We start from the raw sequence: 21,380 nt of genomic DNA, 5'->3' as shown, positions 1-21,380 counted from the left end.
TTGCATAGGTCATCCAGAAGAATTCATGTTAATAATAATATAATGATAACTATGTGGGTAACATTGTTTGTGGTAGCCCATTGTATTGGAAAGTGAAGCAGGATGCAAAATGATATGGATAAAACACTCCCTGGAAGAATGTGGTGGGCATATACACACTGAATATGGTATGAACATGGCTTTAGCTGAACTATAATAATGTACGACCAGTGTTTTTATCCTATGTTAGTTATTCTGCATACAGGGCATGGATAGGAGAAAAAAAGGAAATGCCCTAAAATACCTTGTTCTGTGCAAACCAAGGGTCATGGCAGCAGTGGATGGAAATGAGCTGTAAAAGACTGGATGGCCATGGATTCAGTGGCGGCTGTATCACTACAAAGTATAGTAGCTGCAAAAGTGGATGACATTGAATGAAACCCACATTCTGCAAAAAACAAAACAAAAACTGCAGTTACAGAAGAAATAATGTTACAATAGCCGAAGCATCCTGTAGGAACCCAGCCATAAGCTTTGTCATAATCACGACATTTGCATTCGCAAAGGTAATCTTGTGTGTGTATGTTCACTCTGACCACTAAGCCTAATAATAAACCGATACATGTCATTTCCATAGGTGTTTTCTTTTGCAGCAGTCACCTCATTTATATCGCAAACAGAATTACAGAAAAACATGTCCCCTCTGTAGATAAACCCATTGACACATCATCGCATTCACTATTGAGAATAGATTATGTCTCTGTACAGAGCATAGCTAGAAAACTCTCCAATAGACCTCAGTGTATTGGCTCCAATTTGTTGCTGCTTATGGCTATGACTTACCGTAAAAGCATATCACTAAATGCTGATGACACAGTCGATGAGAAGCTCGGCCAAGATGGCAGCCCGCATAATTATGTACAGATTAGAAAAAAAAAAATTATATATTTCAGTATGTGGTTTTAAAATTGGTAAGACATCCCTTGTAATCTCTCTGTATAAGATCTCTAGGAGGAGACTCTGATAAAATTATAATATACCTTACCGGTACTTATCTATTTATTTCACAGACCCCTCCTCACTTGTTTCAGTGTACTTGGTTGCAGCTGCGACAGGTATATGTGACCGCTGTAGTATTCACTAGCCCCAAAGCCGTCATTTGGAGAGCTCATTGTCCCATATTTATCAGTGTCTTGTATCTTGTCTGCTCTATAGTATATTTCATATCAGTTTTGCCATAATTGGTGGTATATGATCCATGCATGGCAGTTTATAGAACTGGAGCAAAATATGGATATGACTTGCTGATTGGCCTGAATTTGGACACAATTTTGAAATCTGATTTCTGCGAATAAAAAGAAAAAAATCACGTGTAGTTCACACAGACCCCTAGCTTACAAGAAAAATATAGAAAACTACCTTGCATTCATAATAGCGGCAATGTATATTTAGAAAAATTTGCTTACATAGTCCCTTACTATATGGTTAGTCCCTTAGGGCTAGTTCACACACACACACACGTGTTAGGCTGGTCAAGGAATTTGGTCAGGAAAAAATCCGCTTCAGGAATTAGGAAGCGTTTTTTAGAGCGTTTTTTGTTTCAGGTTTTTTCCTCCAGCACAGTGAATGGACCTTGAAAAAACCTCCTGACGTTTTTTTTTTTTTGTGGCAAAAATGCACCAAAAAACGCTAGCGCTTTTTTTTTGCTTGTTTTTGCCTCCCATTGACTTGTATTGATTTCCTGAGGTGGAATCTGTCTGAAGAAAGGTCACGTCTCTAGCGGTCTACATAGACCTCTATTGTGAGGAGGCAGATTCTGCTTCAAAATCCGCCCCTTCTTGCCCCGTGTGAACGAGCCCTAATACTGTTAAAGATTTGGATTAGCTGTTGCAGAGGCAAACACACTTTTCTTTATTATGGAAGTCTAGGATATGTTCACACTCAGCAGATTTGGTGCTTACATTTCTGTAAATCTTCTATAGGTGTGACTTGCAGACCTTCAGCTTATTCTGTAGAAATAAACCTATTCACACATATGGATTGGATCTTCAGTCACAGAATCTGATGCATGTGAACATGTCCTGATAGGTGCCGCCATGAGAAGGTCTTTGTGGTTGCAGACAATCCATGTATAAGCATTACTGTCACATTGGATAGACTCATTTATTCTAGTTGACAGATAAGCAAAACGTGAATTCGCTCAGGAAATATTTCCGTGATTTACTGTAGACGGGTATAAGCCTCAAACCCTTCTGTGTGCGAATCTTTTAAGGTTATCTTTTCTAAGTGATCTGAACAGTATAAAGCGGCTTTATTTGGTGACTGTATGTGCAGGTATCAGTGGAGGAGAGAGACATTTACATGCCAACAATGGGACATTTGTCTGGGCTCCATGCATTAACCCGGGACAATGACTTCAGTGTTCAAAAGTTTTATTATGGTTTCTTTTTAGAAGTTTTTTTTTCCCCTTTTGTTGCTACTTTAAGAAATGTGCAATATAGACTCTCAGCTTTTAGATCTTCAATATATCTTTAGACTTTTGTGTAAAAAGTACAAGCCTACTATCAAAAACATTCAGTCATGGAAAAATCGCCATTGAACCTTGAAGTTTTCTGCAGCCCTGGCCAGAATCCAATCTTCCAATTAAACTGTTTGCACATAATGACGTCCTTGTACTTTTAGTAGGCAGAGTATGCCGACTGGAATTCTTTGCAAAGACATTTCTTTCAGCTTCCTGTGCTAAGTTTTAGATTGTAGTGGCTGTGGAAGAGTTGAATTAACCCTTACAATATCTTTGTAACTTTACTCCACTCAAGATGGGACTCGTATGATGAATGTTTCCTTCTGCAGCATGTGACTGCACTAGAAAACTACATGCAATTTTAGGAAATCTTCTCCACGTCCTGAGTTGATATTTGGTGCGCAATATTGCCTCAAATGTTTGCAACTACTGAACCACCAGTTTGGTCTTATGCTCCTGAGGTGTAGGGCCCAGTTCACATCTGCGCATGGGTTTCCTTTCATGAAGTCCGCTTGGGGAGCCCCCGAATGGAAATCTAATCTGCATAAAAAAAAACAGTTACCTCAGGAAACCCACGGACCCCATAGACTATAATGGTGTCCGTGTGGTTTTTGCTCAGTTTCCACATGAAAAAATGAGGAGAGAAAAGTGCTGCTTGTAGGACTTTTCTTTCCGCATAAAAAAGGGGAACGGAGTGTCCCCGAACGCAGATGTGAATCAGACCTAAGTTGTTAGTCTCAGTCGATGGGAAGTCCAGAGACATTCCCAGTACACTACATTGTGCGATATTGTTGCTGAATATAGTGACAGATGAAATTGAGATTACAAGGTTTTGGACCCGAAATCCCAGCGACAAAAGGACATGTTGCTGGTTTAGGGTCCCCAACCTTGGTGACGTTTCCTCTAAATCTGCAGCATGTTAATTTATGCTGCAGGATTTCATAGTAGATTTTGCCATGGTAGAATTGCTGTAGCAAACCTGAAGAAATATATACAAGAAATCTGAATGTAAGACCCCACGTAGTGAGCTGAAGCCAAAAATCGGTAACACTTTTAACAGAAAGTACGTGGCTTTCCTCTGCGGACCTTCTGTCCATATTATCACCACAGGCATTTCCGTAGGATTGACATTCTTCAATTTAGAAAAATGGGGCAGTTTTTGAAACTGCAGCATTACCGCTGCAAATTTTTTTCTGCAATATATGGATGGGATTAGCTAGAATCCAATCCACTTTGTAGGTACTGTAACCTATGGCCAAAACCCCACATATACGTAATGTAGGGCCGTGGTCTATAACTGATTTTGCCAGTGATCACATGCATTGCTGCTGAAAATCTACTGTGGAAAAATAGTTTGTCCAGATGTACCCAGAACATTCAGCATTGGTGTCTGTATTCAGGCCATGTCGCACTTTCTGATCTCTAAAGATCTTATATAATATATAGGGAACTTGAAGTCTTTACAGTAGGGAGCTTCTTTATCTGACCTTGCACATTACTAGCATAAAACCGTGTCCATCCATGATTTGCTTTAAAAATGGATCTGCGACTCTTTTGCTACTCTCCATTCACACGGCATTTCTCTGATCAATATAAGTGTTAAGTGTTTGTAATGTAGTGGAACCTACAGAGAAAATGTATAATGAAAATATGGGCAGCTTTTCTGGTTTTGGGCCCACTTCTGGTTTTAGATTACAAATATTGCTGGTCATACTTACTAGAATATTGCTCTCAAAATGGGACTTCAGTTAAAAAAAATTGCCAGCGCAAGATTTGCCATGTTTGCCTGTATAGAGCCCAATAAACAGCTTCTGCTACTGCTGCACCCCCCTGTGGCTACGTTCTTGGATCTCTTGGTAGTGTAACAGGGGATTAGGGTAAGTTCACATGGGGTCAGGATTTTGAGGCCATATAGTGACAAATGAAATTGAGATTACAAGGCCACTCAGGAGGTTTTTTTTTTCGGCTCCTGGAAAAAGAAGCAAGATGCTCATTCTTCAGACCATTTCACCTCACGATTCGACCTGAAGACACTCCCTCCTGACTAGGCTCATTCATTGGGCCTAATCCGGCACTGGATACTGGTGCAGTGCACCGGCTTTCAGTCGCGGCTACCCGGTTTTTGGTCTGGAACCTGAGGCGGTCTCCTCCTCATGTTCCAGACCAAAAAACCCCTTATGAATTTACCTTTACTAAGAATGCAACACCGAATACAAACCTCGGTGCTACCAAATGGGGATTGCATTTTAAGCAATAGAACTGTGGTAGCACTTCTGATATACCGTACTCCTAAAAATCATGACCTGCTTTATTCTTTTCCAAAGACGTAGACATCTTGGCAGCTTTATGTCCATTACCTTTGATTTTTCTACAATATATTTATCCGATTTATTTTTTTTTATTATTTTTAATGCAGGTAACTTTATTACATGATAGTTCCATTGACTATTAAAGTGACATGTCTGCTGCAGTATAACCAGTAGTAGGGAGATGTAGCCGGTTGTTGATCGTGTAGTTTACAAGTCCAGTTGCCTAGCAGCTTGTGCTGGCTGTATACCGCCCTTAATCACTCATTGCATCTTAGTGTATGTACGTGCCCTGAATAATACCGTACAAATGTAGGCAGTGAATGTCAAGCTAAGTGAAAGCCGCTGAACCATAATTGGCCAACTCCTTAGTTTCCATCCTGGCTCAGCTCCATTATATTGAACATTTTGCCTTTTTTTAATAGAGTTTCACTGTTTTTATTCATATTTAAACGTTTTGTATTTGGAACCCAATCACAAGTATAGGGGAAACAATGTACTTAACACTCTTTTTCACACAACCGGGGTGAAACTTGGCCATTTACCTCAGTGAGTGAAAGTGGAGGCCATATTCCGATCCAGGATAAAATCGAGGATACTGTTTTGTTTTTTTTCCGCAGCACACATCTGAGTTTGTAGTCTGAATAGGTTCTAAGGCTGAGTTTTTGGCTCAAAAAACATCAAATCACACAAGGGTACTCCATTTTAGACACAAAAATAATAAAACCTAACTTTTATTGGCTATAGTTAAAAATCTACACTCAGTGATCATTCCAAAATAAATAGTGAATAAAGTGCCAAAATAAATAAAGTGAATAAAGTGACTCAAAAAACATCAGTCAAATTTTGCAAAAAACATACATCCCAAATGCACTTTCCAGGTTAACAATATCGGTGACCAATCCAAAAGGGTGGTCCTTTATGATAAGGGCAGAAATGCTGTAGATTTTAGGGGTATCTTAATATGCAATGGGTGACGTTGTAATAAATATGGCTGTCGTACCCTTGTTTAGAAGCTTAGGAAGGAGAGGTGTTTCTTCAGAAGGAAAGCTAGCACACGGTTTGACAAGAAAGGTAATGAGTGTCCCAAAAGCTGGGTAGATTTTCTAGTGCCGGTTAGGACTTGAGTTGCCTCCTATTTTCCAGCTCTAATCCCATAATAAGAGCCTGCAGACTGTGACTATTGCATATTTGTAGTAATTGCATTGACTTGCCATCCAGACGGCCCGCTCTATAATTATCTCAGCTACTTACAGCTTCAAGAGGCCGAACATTAATAACAACTGAATTACACATTGGATGTTACTATCCTTAATATCTTATTTTCTCCAAACAACTGGCTGTAAGTGCTGGGGAGACTGAGAAAGCATTGCTATAGTTTAATTTGTGGCTGTGCCTCTTAGACACGTCCTCTGGCAGCTTAAAGTATTTGGAGATTACTTCTATAAGCGCTTATGAAGCATTCACCTATGTTCTTCAGCTATCCAAAATGTTTTATAGTATTTACGATAGTAACAGAATGAAAAGGAAACTTTGACTATAAGGTCAAGTTCAGACAAAAAGATACATTACAAAGAAATAGTCACTTCAGACAATCAGACTGAGGACCCCGCTTGCAGGAGCTTGCAATCTATGAGGTAGAGGGGGTGACACAAGAGGTAGCAGGGGCGGCATTGCTTATACAGTGGTCAGACAATTTTGCAATAGAGGTGAATGTCATTACACAAACATAAAACTGTATGAGCCGTCACCAGTCGTGTCCTTTAATTGTGCCTGAACATATAAAGTTAGCCTGAAATGGCATATCCTGTGGGGTAATGTGGGGGCATGAACAGAGGAGGGTTAGATTTAAGGATTCTAACTATGGAAGGGTTTATATTAGGAATTGTGATAGGCCTGTCTGCAAAGATGTGTTTTTATTTTGCACTCGAAGCTGTAGAAATAGGGAGTTAATTTGATTGTTCGGGATAGAGCACTCCAGAGAAGTGGTGCAACTCTTTGTACACTTTGCTTAGCTTTATTGTACTTGCTGCTTCTTGTATCACTGTTATTTACATGCACTGAAACCGGACAAACTACATTTACCATGATTCATCTGCCTGCTATCACTTTCTGTGTACCCCTCCCTTTTCCACTGTCCTCTGCAATGAAATCACAAGTAATAAATCACTCCCACCTCTGAGGTCTGAGGTTTTGTTCTCAAGCTCACTCAACACCCCCCACCCCAAACGGCAAACACAAAGAGTGAGAGCAGACAGATGAATGTAGTTTGTCCACAAATTCATTGCATGTAAATAACAGTGATACAATGAGCAACAAATAAAGCTGGATAAACCCCTTTCACATAGCAGGAAAACAAAGCAGCATTTCTAAAGCAATGTGTTTAGGAAAACTCTTGAATTTACATAAGCTAGGTGTATAGATAGGATCCTTGAGATAGTTATACTCCTTTAACTGTCTTTTCTGTGTTGTAACATGATTTTGGTAACTCGTATGTGTATATATACTGTAAACAACCCTCTACTAAACAGAGCATTTACAGAATTACCTTGTGGGTTTCTGGATGATCAGTATATGTAATTCAGTCTTTTCACATAGGAGATAGGAGATCAGAAATAAAACCTATTGATTATTCACTTGCCGTAAATTGTATTTCTGGTATATATCAGTGTGTAAGTATTGATGAATTTGCCTGAAGCATATATTTTAGGCTTTATTTACAAGAAAGTTTCTTTCTCTAGTGTCATTTGCTGTAAGTGTTAAATGGGTAAAAATGACTTTTATGGTTGGTGTTTGTGTTCAGCAGCGGATTCTGAGATGCAGTAATAAATCGTCTTACACAATTACTCAGTGAACAATAAAAGTAACTTTACTGAATAATATGTAAACCAAGATGTAACCAATGTGTAGCGATAAAATCTTAGAATATAGCCTGAAATCGGCAGCTGAAAAAGTCCTTCCATATATGGCGGTTTAGTCTAAAAACAACAGGTCTTATTATAGTTAATGGGGGTCTGTGGGGCTCAGTATGTAACCACTGTTTTAGTGGTTCTATTGTCCATTGTTCTGGTCCGAGACAGAATAGAACGGATTGGTGACACCAGTGTGAACCTAAGCAGCAGCAGCAAAGAAATGAGGTGACAAACTAAGCAAATCAAAAAAGGGTGCAAGCCCGACTTTTTCATCCAAAATGTGACCGCGAAAACAGTTCATACCTGACCGATCCCATTCTAGTCAGTTATCCGCGTTTATCTGTCATTAGACAGATCATCTGTTCTACACAAAACAGAAGGATTGTAACAATGCAAGTGTGAAAACATACTTACCAAGTAGCCATTTTTCTTCGGCTCAGGCTCTGGTGTGCAGGTTGGTTTCAGCTCCCAAGGTGGTGAAGATAAAGGAGAGTAGTTGGTTCAGAAGACATCTTGGATGAGTTTACCATCTGAAAGAACTGATATGTGTCGTGCACACATATGCTATTAGTTACTGCTCTCTGAAATCTATAGCCTTGAAACTGAATTTAAGTTAGCAAAAAAATAAGAAATGACTACATATGTACAGCATTTAGCCACAAACACATAGGCGCACCATGATATGTTCACATGGTGGGTGACAATACAGTGGTTCGTGAAAAGAGATCCCTGGATGAAGCAGGTGGTAAAACACTTGTTGTGGATGAGGGTTCCCCATGGGTCAGTATCTGTTCCTTCCTTTCTTGATTCTGCTTGAGCATGTCACCCTATTTATACCACATGCATTCTCTAATAGGGTTTAGTGGATTTTATATTATAGCACTTGAACTCTTTTGCTATTTTGCATTTACGTATTTTTGTTAGTGTAAAATATCCAGTATTTGGATAGAGTACGTGTAGAGAAGCCTTAAGAGATAGGACTCATAAGGTAACATGATAGGAAGAGTCAACTTGTTATAAAAGCAATGTGGAGTTTTATTAATGTCTTCAGGGAAAACTTCCAGAATAACCGAAATATCAGTCAATGTCTCATTAGATTACATCATTAGAGAAGCCCATAGTTAGGTTTCTTCATCTGGATATCTTGTAGAGTTACAGCTTGGTTCATGCTTGATCATCTGGTTGATGGACCCTGGGATGGTCACGACGTCTTGTCCAGTATGACAGAGAGAGATAGCAGGCAGACCTGCTATAGATCCCCCATGGAAGACCACCACCACCACGACCCCCCACAATGACCCAGACATGTGTGTCTGTCACTCATTTATATTCATGAGAGGGGGGTGTTGCCCTCCATCTTGTTGCTTTATAAGGACAACTCTAAAATGGTGTACGCTAACCACACCCATGTACCAAAATATAGAAGAGTGAGGTCAGCAGAATGTTAACCCTATGTATGCCATTGAATATTGTAATATCATAATATTTAACAGTTAGGTCATTTTTTTCTTTTACTTTTTTTTTTCTTGTAGTGACCTGTAAGGACCTGCTCATGATTGCTTTATCATTCCTTTTGATGTATTTTATTTGCTGCCATAGAATCCATTACATCTGTATTAGCTATGTGTGTGGTTGTTTTGCTTTTATGGCCTGTAGTAGATGTTTTTGGTTATATAATATGTGATTTTGATAGGCCCTTTGTTACAGATATTTCCATGGTAGTGTATCAGCCAGGATCAGAGTTTAAAGGAATCACATTGTCTGGAGTCTGTTAAAGTCTCTTCTATTCTTCAAGGTACTGAGGAGAAGACAGACTTGCATTAAAGGGATCCTATCATACAAACACATTTTTTCTTAGTAACAGTCGGAATAGCCTTAAGAAAGGCTATTCTTCTCCTACCTTTCGTTGTCTTCTCCACGCCGCCATTCCGTAGGAATCCCAGTTCTTGTCGGTATGTAAATGAGTTCTCTCGCAGCACTGGGGGTGGGCCCCAGTGCTCAAACAGCACTGAGGGCGTCCCCAATGCTTTGAGAGAACTCTCTCCAGCGCCGCCGCCATCTTAATCAGCTTCATCCTCTTCTTCTGGCGCAGGTTTCAGACGTCTAGGCCTTGGGCAGAGCTGACTGCGCATGCGCACAGATCACAAGAAAATGGCCGCTTACACAGTATTGTAAGCGGCCATTTTCTCGTGGCCTTTGGGCATGCGCAGTCTGCTCTGCTCAAGGCCTAAGGCCTAGAAGTCTGAAACCTGCACCGGAAGAAGAGGATGAAGAGGACGTTGCTGACGAAGATGGAGGTGGCGCTGGAGAGAGCTCTCTTGCAACATTGGGGACGCCCCCAGTGCTGTTTGAGCGCTAGGGCCCACTCCCAGTGCTGTGAGAGAACTAATTTGCATACCGACAAGAACCGGGATTCCTACAGAACGGTCGCACAAACAAGACAACGTAAGGTAGGAGACTAATAGCCTTTCTTAAGGCTATTCTGACATGTTACTAAGAAAAAAATGTGTTTGTATGATAGGATCCCTTTAATGCAAATCTGTCTTCTCCTCCGTGCCTTGCAGAATAGAAGAGACTTTAGCAGACTCCAGACAATGTGCTCTACTGCAATAAGACTGGCACTTCTAGCTTTATCTATATTTATTGGATTATGCTGCTTAAATAAAATGCTGGAACATATTAATGTAGTAATCTACCATGTCCCCTGTTGCTAACACAAATTGGCATCTTTCGAGTTAGAGTTTCCAGTGTGATGTGATATCTAAATAAGACATGTATTTCATTGTGTGTTTTCTCATGCTTTGTTGCCTGAAGTAAATAAGACCTTTCCAAATGGCATTTAAATGGATCTTGTGTGGTTGTTTATGGACCCTGAACCATTATCATGCCTTATTACATGAAATTACAATAAGTCTAAACATATATCCCCTTATGCTATTTGGGATACAGCCAAATCCTAAAAATTACTCTGCGCGTTGTATATTATCTTTGATTGCTGAGAATACTGGAAGGGTCGGGCTGTATGGGTCCTACCCTGGCCCTCCTGCCAGCTTCTTCTGTACACATGAATTTATTACAGCGCCAGATTACAAAATTGTACCTTAGTCCTAGGTAGCCTGGTCAAAAACATAGACTTAGCTGCCTAAATAAGCATACAGCTCAGGGCTCGTTCACATCTGTGCCCGGTCTCTGTTCTGCAGGTTTCCGTTTCCTGCACAAAACAGAGGCAGGATACGGAAACCTGCAGGACTCTTTCAAACCCATTAATTTGAATGGGTGAGAAAGCTGTCTGGCCGTGAGGGGTGGTGAGCGTTTTATGCTCTCTGCCGTGAAACCGTTTTTTTAAAATCCGGACACAGAGTCGGATATGCAGTACTCTGTGTCCAGATTTAAAAAAAACTGGTTTCGCGGCGGAGAGCCTAAAACGCTCACGGCCGGACCCGGTCTGTGGTTTCCGTCTTCTTGCATGCAGAAGACGGAAACCATAGAACGGAGACCCGAACGCAGGTGTGAACCTAGCGTCACTCTCCAGGTTCCCCATCCAATATGCATTCATGCTGGTCTCAGGCCTGTGATCTCAATGCAGTTGAAATCCAGTTCCTCGTGGTTGATGATCTTTTGTCTCATTTTTAAAATAACATATTTTTTTGAATAAATTTAGTTTATTGTGATATTAGGAATTTTTTGTAGGCTGTATATTATACGGTAGACTGGTCCCTCCATGGCTGAAATTTATTTGATGCGTATGGCCAATCTCCATATCCAAACATCTTGATCCCTGGAGTCTTGAACCACCTGGCCATCTGTTTAATATTAGTAAATTTTCCTTTTCATAGATAACAGGTAGCTGAGTTGTTCATGACATAAGTAGTACAATAGATGGTGATGTCATGGAAGGCGTTGATAAAAAGAACCTCCAATGTATAGTTTGGTGAGTAAAAGATTAGTCCTAAACCAAGCATGTTTGGCAAGGGGGGACCTAAGGGAGCAGAAAATCTAGTGGTGCTGACCTAAGCCTTGGCTCCTTGCTACGGCATGAAGAGCTTTGTTATTTCATCATGTGTTTCTTTTTCACCTTTTGACAGATACAGTCTTAACAATATGCTGATGTAATGCAATGCATCCTTGTAAAAGCCACAATGGGAGATGCTTTTATGGCCGGCTATTAAGGTTCCTGATTTACTCCATGTGTATTAGTCATTGCTGCATTTGAAATTTTATTCTGGTTACCAAGTGGAGTCATTTTTATTGACACCTTGACTTACATGTTATACTTTATCTCATGCGTACAGAGTAAGGCCTGTTTCACATCTGTGTCGGTAATCCATTCGGGAAGTCTGCATGGGGTCCTCCACAAACGGACTACTGAACGCATTGGCAAGTGGTGTGCAGTGAAAGCACACGGACCCCATAGACTGTAATGGGGTTCGTGTGCGCACGAGTCATGCGGACAGGAAAGTAGATTATGAACTACTTATCTGTTGGCATGACTCGTGTAGAAAACCATGCGGAAAGCACACGAACCCCATTATAGTCTGTGGTGTTTGTGTGCTTTCACTGCACACCGCTAGCCAATGTGTTCAGTAGTCCATTCAGGGGGACCCCGCGGACTTCCTGAACGGATTACTTACGCAGATGTGAACCAGGCCTAAGAGCATCTGTCTTACAACATTATTGCAGCTCTCACAAATAAATGTGCGGAGGGTGTGGGAAGCTCTGCCAAAGTCCTATAGACAAGTTTATGGGAAAAACCAGGACTGTTAAGTCGATAGGCCAAACAACCTGCTTTGAATCCTCTATCTTTCCACAGCTAGACCCAGACTTATGGGCTCTGACTACTTGATAAATGGCTGACAGCCATGGTCAGACAGAAGCAGCAAAGATCTTCTAATTCTTTAAAAAGCCAGCAAGTGTTCCCATTTCCATGTAAGTGAATTTGCAACAAACTATTAATCTAATTATTCAATATTAATAACTGTTTTAATATAATTAAAATGTATTATTCATTATATATTTTGAAGCTAGGGTCGGTACCTTTTTTCCAAATCCACCCAAACATAGTCCAGACTATGACGACACAGCCCTGGGGAAAAAGTAATATCACGAGTTTGGTTTATTTATTCAAAAAATCTCAGCAAAATCTGCAACAGAAAAAAGCAGCTTTTCCGTGGGGGCTCAGCCTTAGGCCTCTTGCAGACGACCGTGGCTGAGATCAGTGTGCTATCCATGTTTTTCCCAGATTGCACACTGATCCATTCATTTTAATGGGCCCGTAAACATGACCGTAAATTACACGGTCACGTGTTTGAGCCGCAAAATATAGAACCAATCCTATTCCTGTCTTATTTTGCGACCCTGCTGCCATGGCTCCTATTTATTGGAAGACGCTGCGGAAGCATGGGTGGCACACTGGTGACATCTGCGTATCCTCCGTGTGCCTCCCGTGCCTTTAATTCATGCCCAGCTGTTTGGTCGCAACTGGCCTTAGACACTTTGTCCATTAGGGACAGAGCTTAGCTGAAGTAGATTGGGAATTTCTAGAAAGGCAGATGGGTTTAATATGCGGCACAATGCACTAAAAAAAAAATTGTGCCCCAATTTTAGTACGTTTTGCAATGGATATTAAGCCAACTAATAGTTTGTGTAAATGTAGACTAGATAGTCTAAAGACTTTTTATCATCTGGTGTAAGTTCATTCGTATGTAAGTTTAAGATGAATGTAATGCGCTAGTGACCACTAATGACTCGAACTGACCGCATCATAGGAGTCTGGTTCACCCCCATTTTTGACTATATATTAAAGCTGGCCAACTGGGCATCGCAAAATAACTTAAATTGAAAGTTAACTCAATTAAATGAAATTACTCCCATCGAGTATTTCAGTTATTTTGCATCCATGTCATCCTGACTTACTCACTTTGGCTAAAGGAGATGTCACTTACTGTAGACCACAAAGTCAGGATTGCCGATATGTGAATAACCAAAATTTAGTGGCATGGCGTGACTTATAAATAGGAAACGTGACAAATAAAATGGAGGTGTCCTAGAATAACTACTGTCCTAAACCATTCCACATATAAGGGTTGGGAAATGGGAGTACAATAGGAGAAAGGAGGAACAGAGATGATGACAATGTGACAATTTGAGGGGTCAACCAACAACAAACATTCCTGAAACCAAGCAGTTAATAGAAAGCGTGAATCCACCTTTAGTGCCCATAAGTACTGATATGTATTATCAGCCTGTATGTTTAGGTGCCATGCATTCCTCTAGATCAGGCTCAAACATGGATGAGCCATAGAAGACGGATTTGTCCCAAGAACATAAAATGAAATGCCTAATAAAAAAATAAATAAATAACATTACAAACAACAAGTGACCTCAAGAACAAAAAATGTTGGATCAGTCTGTACCTCGGCCTTTGTGACGTTCCGGAAAAGCGAGAGTCCCTTCCAGAACAAATTAGGCAGATCTAGTACGTCAGTGAGAGTAATTTGTAATTGTCATTAAGTAAAACTGGATTCCATGATCTCTGTATGGATAGAAAACATTTTTAATGGTCCGCACTGCTGTTAACTTACTTAGTAATCTCTTTATAGCAGGGAGGGCACTTCCATATTAAAGCAGTAGGAACTCTTTCTGCCTCACTAAGCTATTGGACTTGTTTATAAATTTCTTTAGATGGGTCCACGGCTTATCTTAAAAGGGAGTCTGTCAGCAGTAAATTGGTTATAACCTAACCACAGTACCTTGTGGAGGTGATTCTACAAGTATGCTTGTGTTATTCTGCTTTGGAGCTCTATTTCACATACATTGTTGTTTTATTCATATGCAAATGCTTTGCCTGAGAATCTAGAGCTGAGACCGAAGCCCAGACAGCATTCACACTGAGTAAACGCATGTGTATTTTTGCAAAATACACGTGTAAAAATAAGACTCCCATTGAGTTCAATGACATTTTACAGGCGTATTTTTACACGTGTAAAAATATCATTGAAGTCAATGGGATAGCAAAATTTACAAGTGTAATTTTACTCTACAAAATAAGCTAGCGTTTACTCAGTGTGAACTTACCCAAGGCATACCCCAAAAGCACACTTCCTTCCATTTCCATAAAAACCCCCCAGAAATTTACTTGACAATGGGGCTCCATAGTTAAGTAACAGAGGCATATTTGGAAACTGTACAAAACACTTCTACAGTGTAATGTCATTAGGTATATAGTGAATTTATTGCTGATGGGTGACTTTGGGAAATGAGAACCAGAATGGACTGGACTACAGTAAAGTACTAAGGTGAGCAGAAACAATATGTTGTGTGGAGCCTTTGGGATGAAATACTCAATGAAAAACTTTTATGAAAGTCTTAACCAGGGTAGCTACATTTATATTGTTGTACATCAATGATGCCACCAGATTAGGAACATTGAGGTCTGTAGGTCAGCTTCCCAGTTTCCAGTCAAGTTTTTGATTAAATCTACAATATACACTGAGGACTAAAGTTTTGTGTATGGGATCTTTGTTATATGTGTTCAGACGCAGAACTTGCAAGTGAAGATTCATTCAGTTATGAAAGGGAGCACAGAAAATGTAAAATGTGGTACTGCCAAAAGCCCCTGAACTAGATATCTCAGAAAATGAGGTGGTGTGGAAGAATGAAAAATATAAGCACAATAAAATTGAGCCTAAGTGTTGTCTACCATCCTAGCATGTGCTGATTGTGCAATGCCAAGGGGTTAATTTACTCCACTCACTTAATCTTGAACTCATCCCTTACTCAGGCTGCAAGTTGAGCATTAATCACAACCTAAGGGTAAGTTCACACAAAGTTTTTTGGTCTGGAACCTGAGGCGGCCAAAAAACGGGTAGCCGTGACTGAATGCCGGTGGACTGCAAAGGCATCCAGTTGCGCACTCCACTCAGGATTAGGCCCAATGAATGGGCCTAGTTGGGAGGGAGTGACTTCAGGCGGATGTCGCGAGGCGAATCCGCCTGAAAGAATGAGCACCTCGCTTCTTTTTCCAGGAGTCGGAACAAACAGCTCCAGGAAAAAAAGCTGAGAGGCTCCCATTAGTTTCAGTGGGAGACGTCTTTTTGGTCAGGATTTTGAGGCGGATACGGCCTCAATATCCTGACCAAAAAACTCTGTGTGAACTTACCCTAACACAATTAATGCACCCAGGTGCATGCTGCCACCACCTACAGAATTCCGGGCCAATAGGCAACCAACACACATGCTATGTCACTGCTCTGAGCAGTCAGATGGTCAAACACTCTTTAAAGCTGAGGCCTCATATTGTGAAAATTCTACTGTAGCAGATTTTGATGTGTTTTTTTTGAGCCAAAGACAGGAGTGCAGTGAAGTATAGAAGGTAGTAGTATAAGAGCTTCCTATATATTTCCCATTCCTTTTGTAGCCATTTTTGTCTTTGGTTAAAAAAAAAAGGCACCAAAATCTGCAACAACAAAAAAAAAGCTCCGTTTCCACAACATTGGGCTATAGCCTAAAATGGATCAGTAGAACATATTAGGACTAATAACAAAGTAAAGTATTTTATACAAAAAGGTTCAGTGCTTTAAAAAGAGGCTAAATAAAAAAAAAACATAACAAGCTAGCAGTTACAAAAAAGGAAGAAAAAAAACAGAAAAACTTAGCCGCACTCAGATTTGACTGAAAAGCCCTCCCTCCACATGTGTAACAGTGTTCCTCTGGCCATCCCCAAGTTTTATAATGTTAGCCCTTTCTGGATTATTCTAACCCTCTGTTGATCACTGGACAGTGGTGTAAAAAGTAGGCAAGACTCGTTTGAGGATCGGATCATTTAAAAAAAAAAAAAAAAAAAAATATCATCTGGTCTTCCCTTGAAAGTTGTATAAGCCAGACCCAGGTGGCAAAATTCACACATTCTCTCATCCATGTGGCTTTTTTTTTTTTTTTTTGCTCTGTAATGAATTCCTATTGGGCAGTTCACAGGGATTTTACAACTACATATTCACACCGAAGAAAAAAACTATAAAAAAAAAACAAACCTAGCCCAGTATATACATATTAGACTAAGGCTGGGTTCACACAAGTGTTGGCTCTCCGTATGGGGATTCTGTTCCTCTCTCCGCTTGAAAAATCCAGAGAGGAAAGTACTGCAGGCAGCACTTTACCCCATTATTAGTCTATGGGTGTCTGCGGGTTTCCATGGGTAACCTCTATTTTTAGTGGATTAGGTTTCCGTTCAGGGGGTCACCAAGTGGAAACCCGAACGCAGGTGTGAACCTAGCCTAAGGTTGTTCACTTTTTTTTTTTTTGTCTGCACCAGCCAAATGTTTTAGTCCAGGAAGATGCTGGAATACAGAAATATAAGGTAGATATAGTGTAAACCGCATGATATAGAATCTCTCCATAGAGTGGCTGCTAATAGGGGCATCTGAGGGTCGGGGGGTCATGTCAAAACTAGAAATAGTATGGTTGTAATGTAATGGCGTGATAAGTAGTTCTGAATTGGTTTGGATACTTGTCTTCCAAGCGCATCTGAAGATGTCTTGCTGTCAGCATTAGAGTAGCAGAATATCTATTCTGCTGGTGTCCTGGGGATTTATTTCGATTTTGATTTTAAAATAGTAAAAATAGAACAAAAAAACGTTTCACTGGATGGCCTTGTGTCTTTTCTCCTACTACATGTAGCAGCTATTTTTCCCGTTGAGCCTTCAGGTACACGCATTACTGCGTTACTTTATTTTTCTAATGGCTCTTGTGGTATAGGCCTCAGATGTACAGACTGATGAATTTCCTTTTTCTATCCATTTACTATGGGGGATTGGGGGGGAGCCGATGGCTGGATTGTTTGGCTAATGTGTCTAGTATGGAAAGTGACTGTTTTCCTGCAGTTACTGTTGTTTGCTCGCTACCTTCCAGGTTATGACTAATGTCACCTCAGTTTGACTTATTTATGACACTCTGCTTCCTCACGGCTTCCTGACTGTTGCTCCTCTTTCATCTATATTATGTCGACTGTTGGTTTGGTATGTAGCAAACTATTATTTTTCCCCCTGGTATGTATATTGAGTTTTCAAACATTTATTAGCTTAAATATAAGTAAATAGGAATACTGCAATATCAGGGACAGCTGCTATGTGTATCTTATATGCTACTGGAGAACGTGGACAAGAATTCTAATGGAGACTAAATAGGATCTTAATATTTTCTAAAGCAATCCAGCCACCACTGTAAACACTTAAGTTGTCAAGGGTCAAAAAATGGACACAGCTGAAATATTTTACAATAATAAAATGCCACTCCCATGGTCGCTACTGGTCTTTATTCACTTTGCTGCAGCTGTGACATACCGTATGCCCTTGTGACTATCGCAGCCAGTGGTGATGTGTATATAGAGGCATGAACATTCTCACTAGAGCAGATCATATAATTTTTATTATATATATATATATATATATATATATATATATATATATATATATAGCCTTAAAGGGGTTGTCCCGTCACAAGGATCCTATCTATAATGCTTGTAAATGTGAATGTAAGACTTTTCCTAAATACAATGCTTCAGCAAAACTGCTTTGTTTGGCCACTATATTACTTTATTCATTTTTTGTGGCCACAGCCCTGACCTAGCTGCTCCTGAGTCAAGTGATGTGTCTGCCTGCTCTCAGGGGGGAGGGAGGAGGGGCTAAGTGCACGGGAGCCAGCCTGGAGGGGGCGGTAGTTTACCCTTTGGGGGACAGGTGAAGCCAGCAACATCGCTATGTGCCTGCCCTGCATGAAGCCAGCAGCAGCAGAAGCGATGCTGCTATTCTGGGGCGGGGGGGCAGAGGAGCGGAATAACAGCATTGCTTCTGCCGCTGCTGTCTTCATGCAGGGCAGGCACATAGCGATGTTGTTGGCTTCACTTGTGCCGGCATCTAACTCCCCGGCATCCGCTGTAGTAGGCGGATGCTGGGGACTGTTAGACGCCGGCACAGGCACATCGCTGTGCTTCTGCCCTGCATGAAGACAGCAGCGGCAGAAGTGATGCTGTTCCGCTTCGGGGTCACATATACAAAGCCAAGCGGCGAGATGCCGCCGGCCCTGCGTGCAAGCTCATACACCAGTCTAGCCTTCACAATGCTAATACAGACCCGCAGGGTGTCGGGTCTGTATTCGCATTGTGAAGGGTAGACTGGTGTATGAGCGCGCACGCAGGGCCAGCGGCATCTCGCCGCTTGGGTTTGCATATGTGACCCCGCCCACCAATGACGAGGCAAAGCCGGAAGACAGAAGATTTTAGAGGAACGAAGATGGGTAAGTATGCGACGTGGGAATACCCCTTTAAGAAAGGCTATTCTTCTTCTACCTTTAGATGTCTTCTCCACGCTGCCGTTCGGTAGAAATCCTGTTGTTCTTCAGTAAGCAAATGAATTCTCTCACAGCACTGGAGGCTGGCCCCAGCGCTTAAACAGCACTGGGGCGTTCCCAATGCTGCGAGAGAACTCTCCAGCGTCGCCTCCATCTTCTTCTGGAACGGCCTCTCTTCGCGTCTTCTTCCGGGGCTGGGTTCAAACTGCGCATGCCCGCCGGCCACAGGAAAATGGCCACTTACTTACTGTGTAAGCGGCCATTCTTCTTGTGGCCACGGGCATACACAGTCTGCTCTGCCCGAGGCCTAGAAGTTAGACCGCCAGCGCCGGAAGAAGAAGCGTGAAGAGGCCGTTACTGAAGAAGATGGAGCCGGCGCTGGAGAGTTCTCTCACAGCATTGGGGACGCCCCAGTGCTGTTTGAGCGCTGGGGCCCACCCCCAGTGCTGCAAGATAACTCATTTGCATACCGACGAAAACCGGGATTTATACCGAACGGCGGCACAGAAAAGACATCTAAAGGTGGGAGAAGATTAGCCTTTCTTAAGGTGATTCCTACGTGTTAGTGAGAAAAAATTGTGTTTTAATGATAGGATCCCTTTAAGTCTACAGCCCCCCTCCCTCCCCATTTAAATCAAGAGGATGAATAACTTTTCTATCAATCTGATATGTCAGTTGTACAGTAGTTGTAAACATTCTGAGAATAAAAACCGCAGTATCATGAAAATTGGGAACTTGACCATACCTGTTTCAAGAGCTCCTGTAATACCTGTGTGGAAATTATACCACCAGGTCCTGTGCATGTAAAAAAAATTGCTGTGTGGTGTTCAGATAATATGCAACTAAGACATACAGACATGGCAATATCTATTTATACAGTTATATTTACTGAGTACTTAGGGCATAACTTTATTCTATGCTTTCAGCTGAATGTTCTAACCTCACATCTGTGCTGTGTTGGGGAGGAGAAGGTTGACTGAGAAAAGCACAACAGGGCCTACAGGAATGGTCAGTAGAAAGTGACATATGATATGTATTAACAGGTGGATTCTTGTCTTTTTCTTTGAAGGTCGGTTATATGCTATGCAAAGCGGAATGAAGATTGACAGCAAGAGTCCAGAATGTCGTAAATTCCTCTCAAAACTCATGGATCAGTTAGAAACTGTAAGTAAGAGTATAATTCTTTTTTTTATTAAAGGGGTTGTGCCAACAATACAAATGGAAATAAGTAAACTGAATATTCCTTTTAATGTATTGTTCTTATATAAAAAAAAAGTCTATGCCAGCCACAGTAGTAATGTATAGAATCTCCCATAAAATAGTGAAAAAAAAGAGAAGATTTAAAAAAAAAATATATAATTATAATATATAAGAATAAAATAACTTTTATTTATTTCCCTAGAATACATATAAAAGTAGAAAGTTACTGTGAAACACGTTAGGTATCCTGTGTCTGTAAGTGCCTGGTCCACTGAATATAGGGGATCTGCAGTGCTCCTGTTCCATCAGGAAGAGGTTAATAGGAGCACTGCAGATACCCTATATTCAGCCAGGATGAAAACCCCAGTCCTCAAGCTCAGGGAAGGGGCAGACAGACAACCAAAACACCGCCTCCCCAGCACCCAGCATCTACTGTACCCAAAAACTCTGACCATTTTAATTTTTGAAATTTCCAGTAGCTGCTGCATTTCCCCCCCTCGGTTTATACTCGAGTCAATAAGTTTTCCCAGTTTTTTGTGGTAAAGTTAGGGGCCTTGGCTTATATTCGGTTCGGCTTATACTCCAGTATATACGGTAATTATACAACAATTTTGTTCATGCCGTGTCCGACATATTAAGGAAGTCTGCCACCCCCACAACTGCATCTAAAGCACTTACATGCGTAGTGAATATACCTGCCTTGTGTCAAAGTGCATTTTTTTCTGCTGAGAAATTCAACTTATTCCATAGACAGATGGGCCGTTTGGTGCACCTGCCAGAGCTTCCACCTTGCTTTGTGGTTGCGTCGATGATGCCCTCAGGGTTTTGCTGCAACTGTAAGTGGTGCTGTAGCAGGTGTGGCCCCGCCTGAGTGCACAGAGTGGCTCATTTATGTGTACAGTGAAAGCTGAATTTCTCAGCAGATTATATTTACACCCAAGAAAGTTCTTATCACTATACTACTAAGCGTCCCTTCAACAACATGTCAGTGGTTCAGGAGAGATTCCGGTGCTGCCGAGGCTCCCTTTATATTAATGTTTACAAAATGTGATAGATTTGTAGGGTCTAAAAATAAGTAAAGATTTACTTCTATATCTAATTTTGGATAACTAAGAGAAG

At 41.0% G+C, this 21,380-nt stretch overlaps 1 protein-coding gene across 1 annotated transcript in view; it reads left to right on the top strand.

The window, feature by feature from the left end:
• The window catches only part of VTA1 (vesicle trafficking 1), a 136,793-nt gene that overhangs the window by 20,900 nt on the left and 94,513 nt on the right, over positions 1-21,380 (top strand). Inside the window, exon 2 of the mRNA XM_075267720.1 lies at positions 20,131-20,225. Coding sequence (XP_075123821.1) covers positions 20,131-20,225 — 95 coding nt within the window. The remainder of the gene's footprint in view (positions 1-20,130; positions 20,226-21,380) is intronic.

Source organism: Leptodactylus fuscus, chromosome 3 (assembly GCF_031893055.1).
Source record: "Leptodactylus fuscus isolate aLepFus1 chromosome 3, aLepFus1.hap2, whole genome shotgun sequence".
NCBI lineage: Eukaryota > Metazoa > Chordata > Amphibia > Anura > Leptodactylidae > Leptodactylus > Leptodactylus fuscus.
Note: the sequence above shows the minus strand (reverse complement) of the source record. Positions and strands in the feature narration are given on the sequence as shown.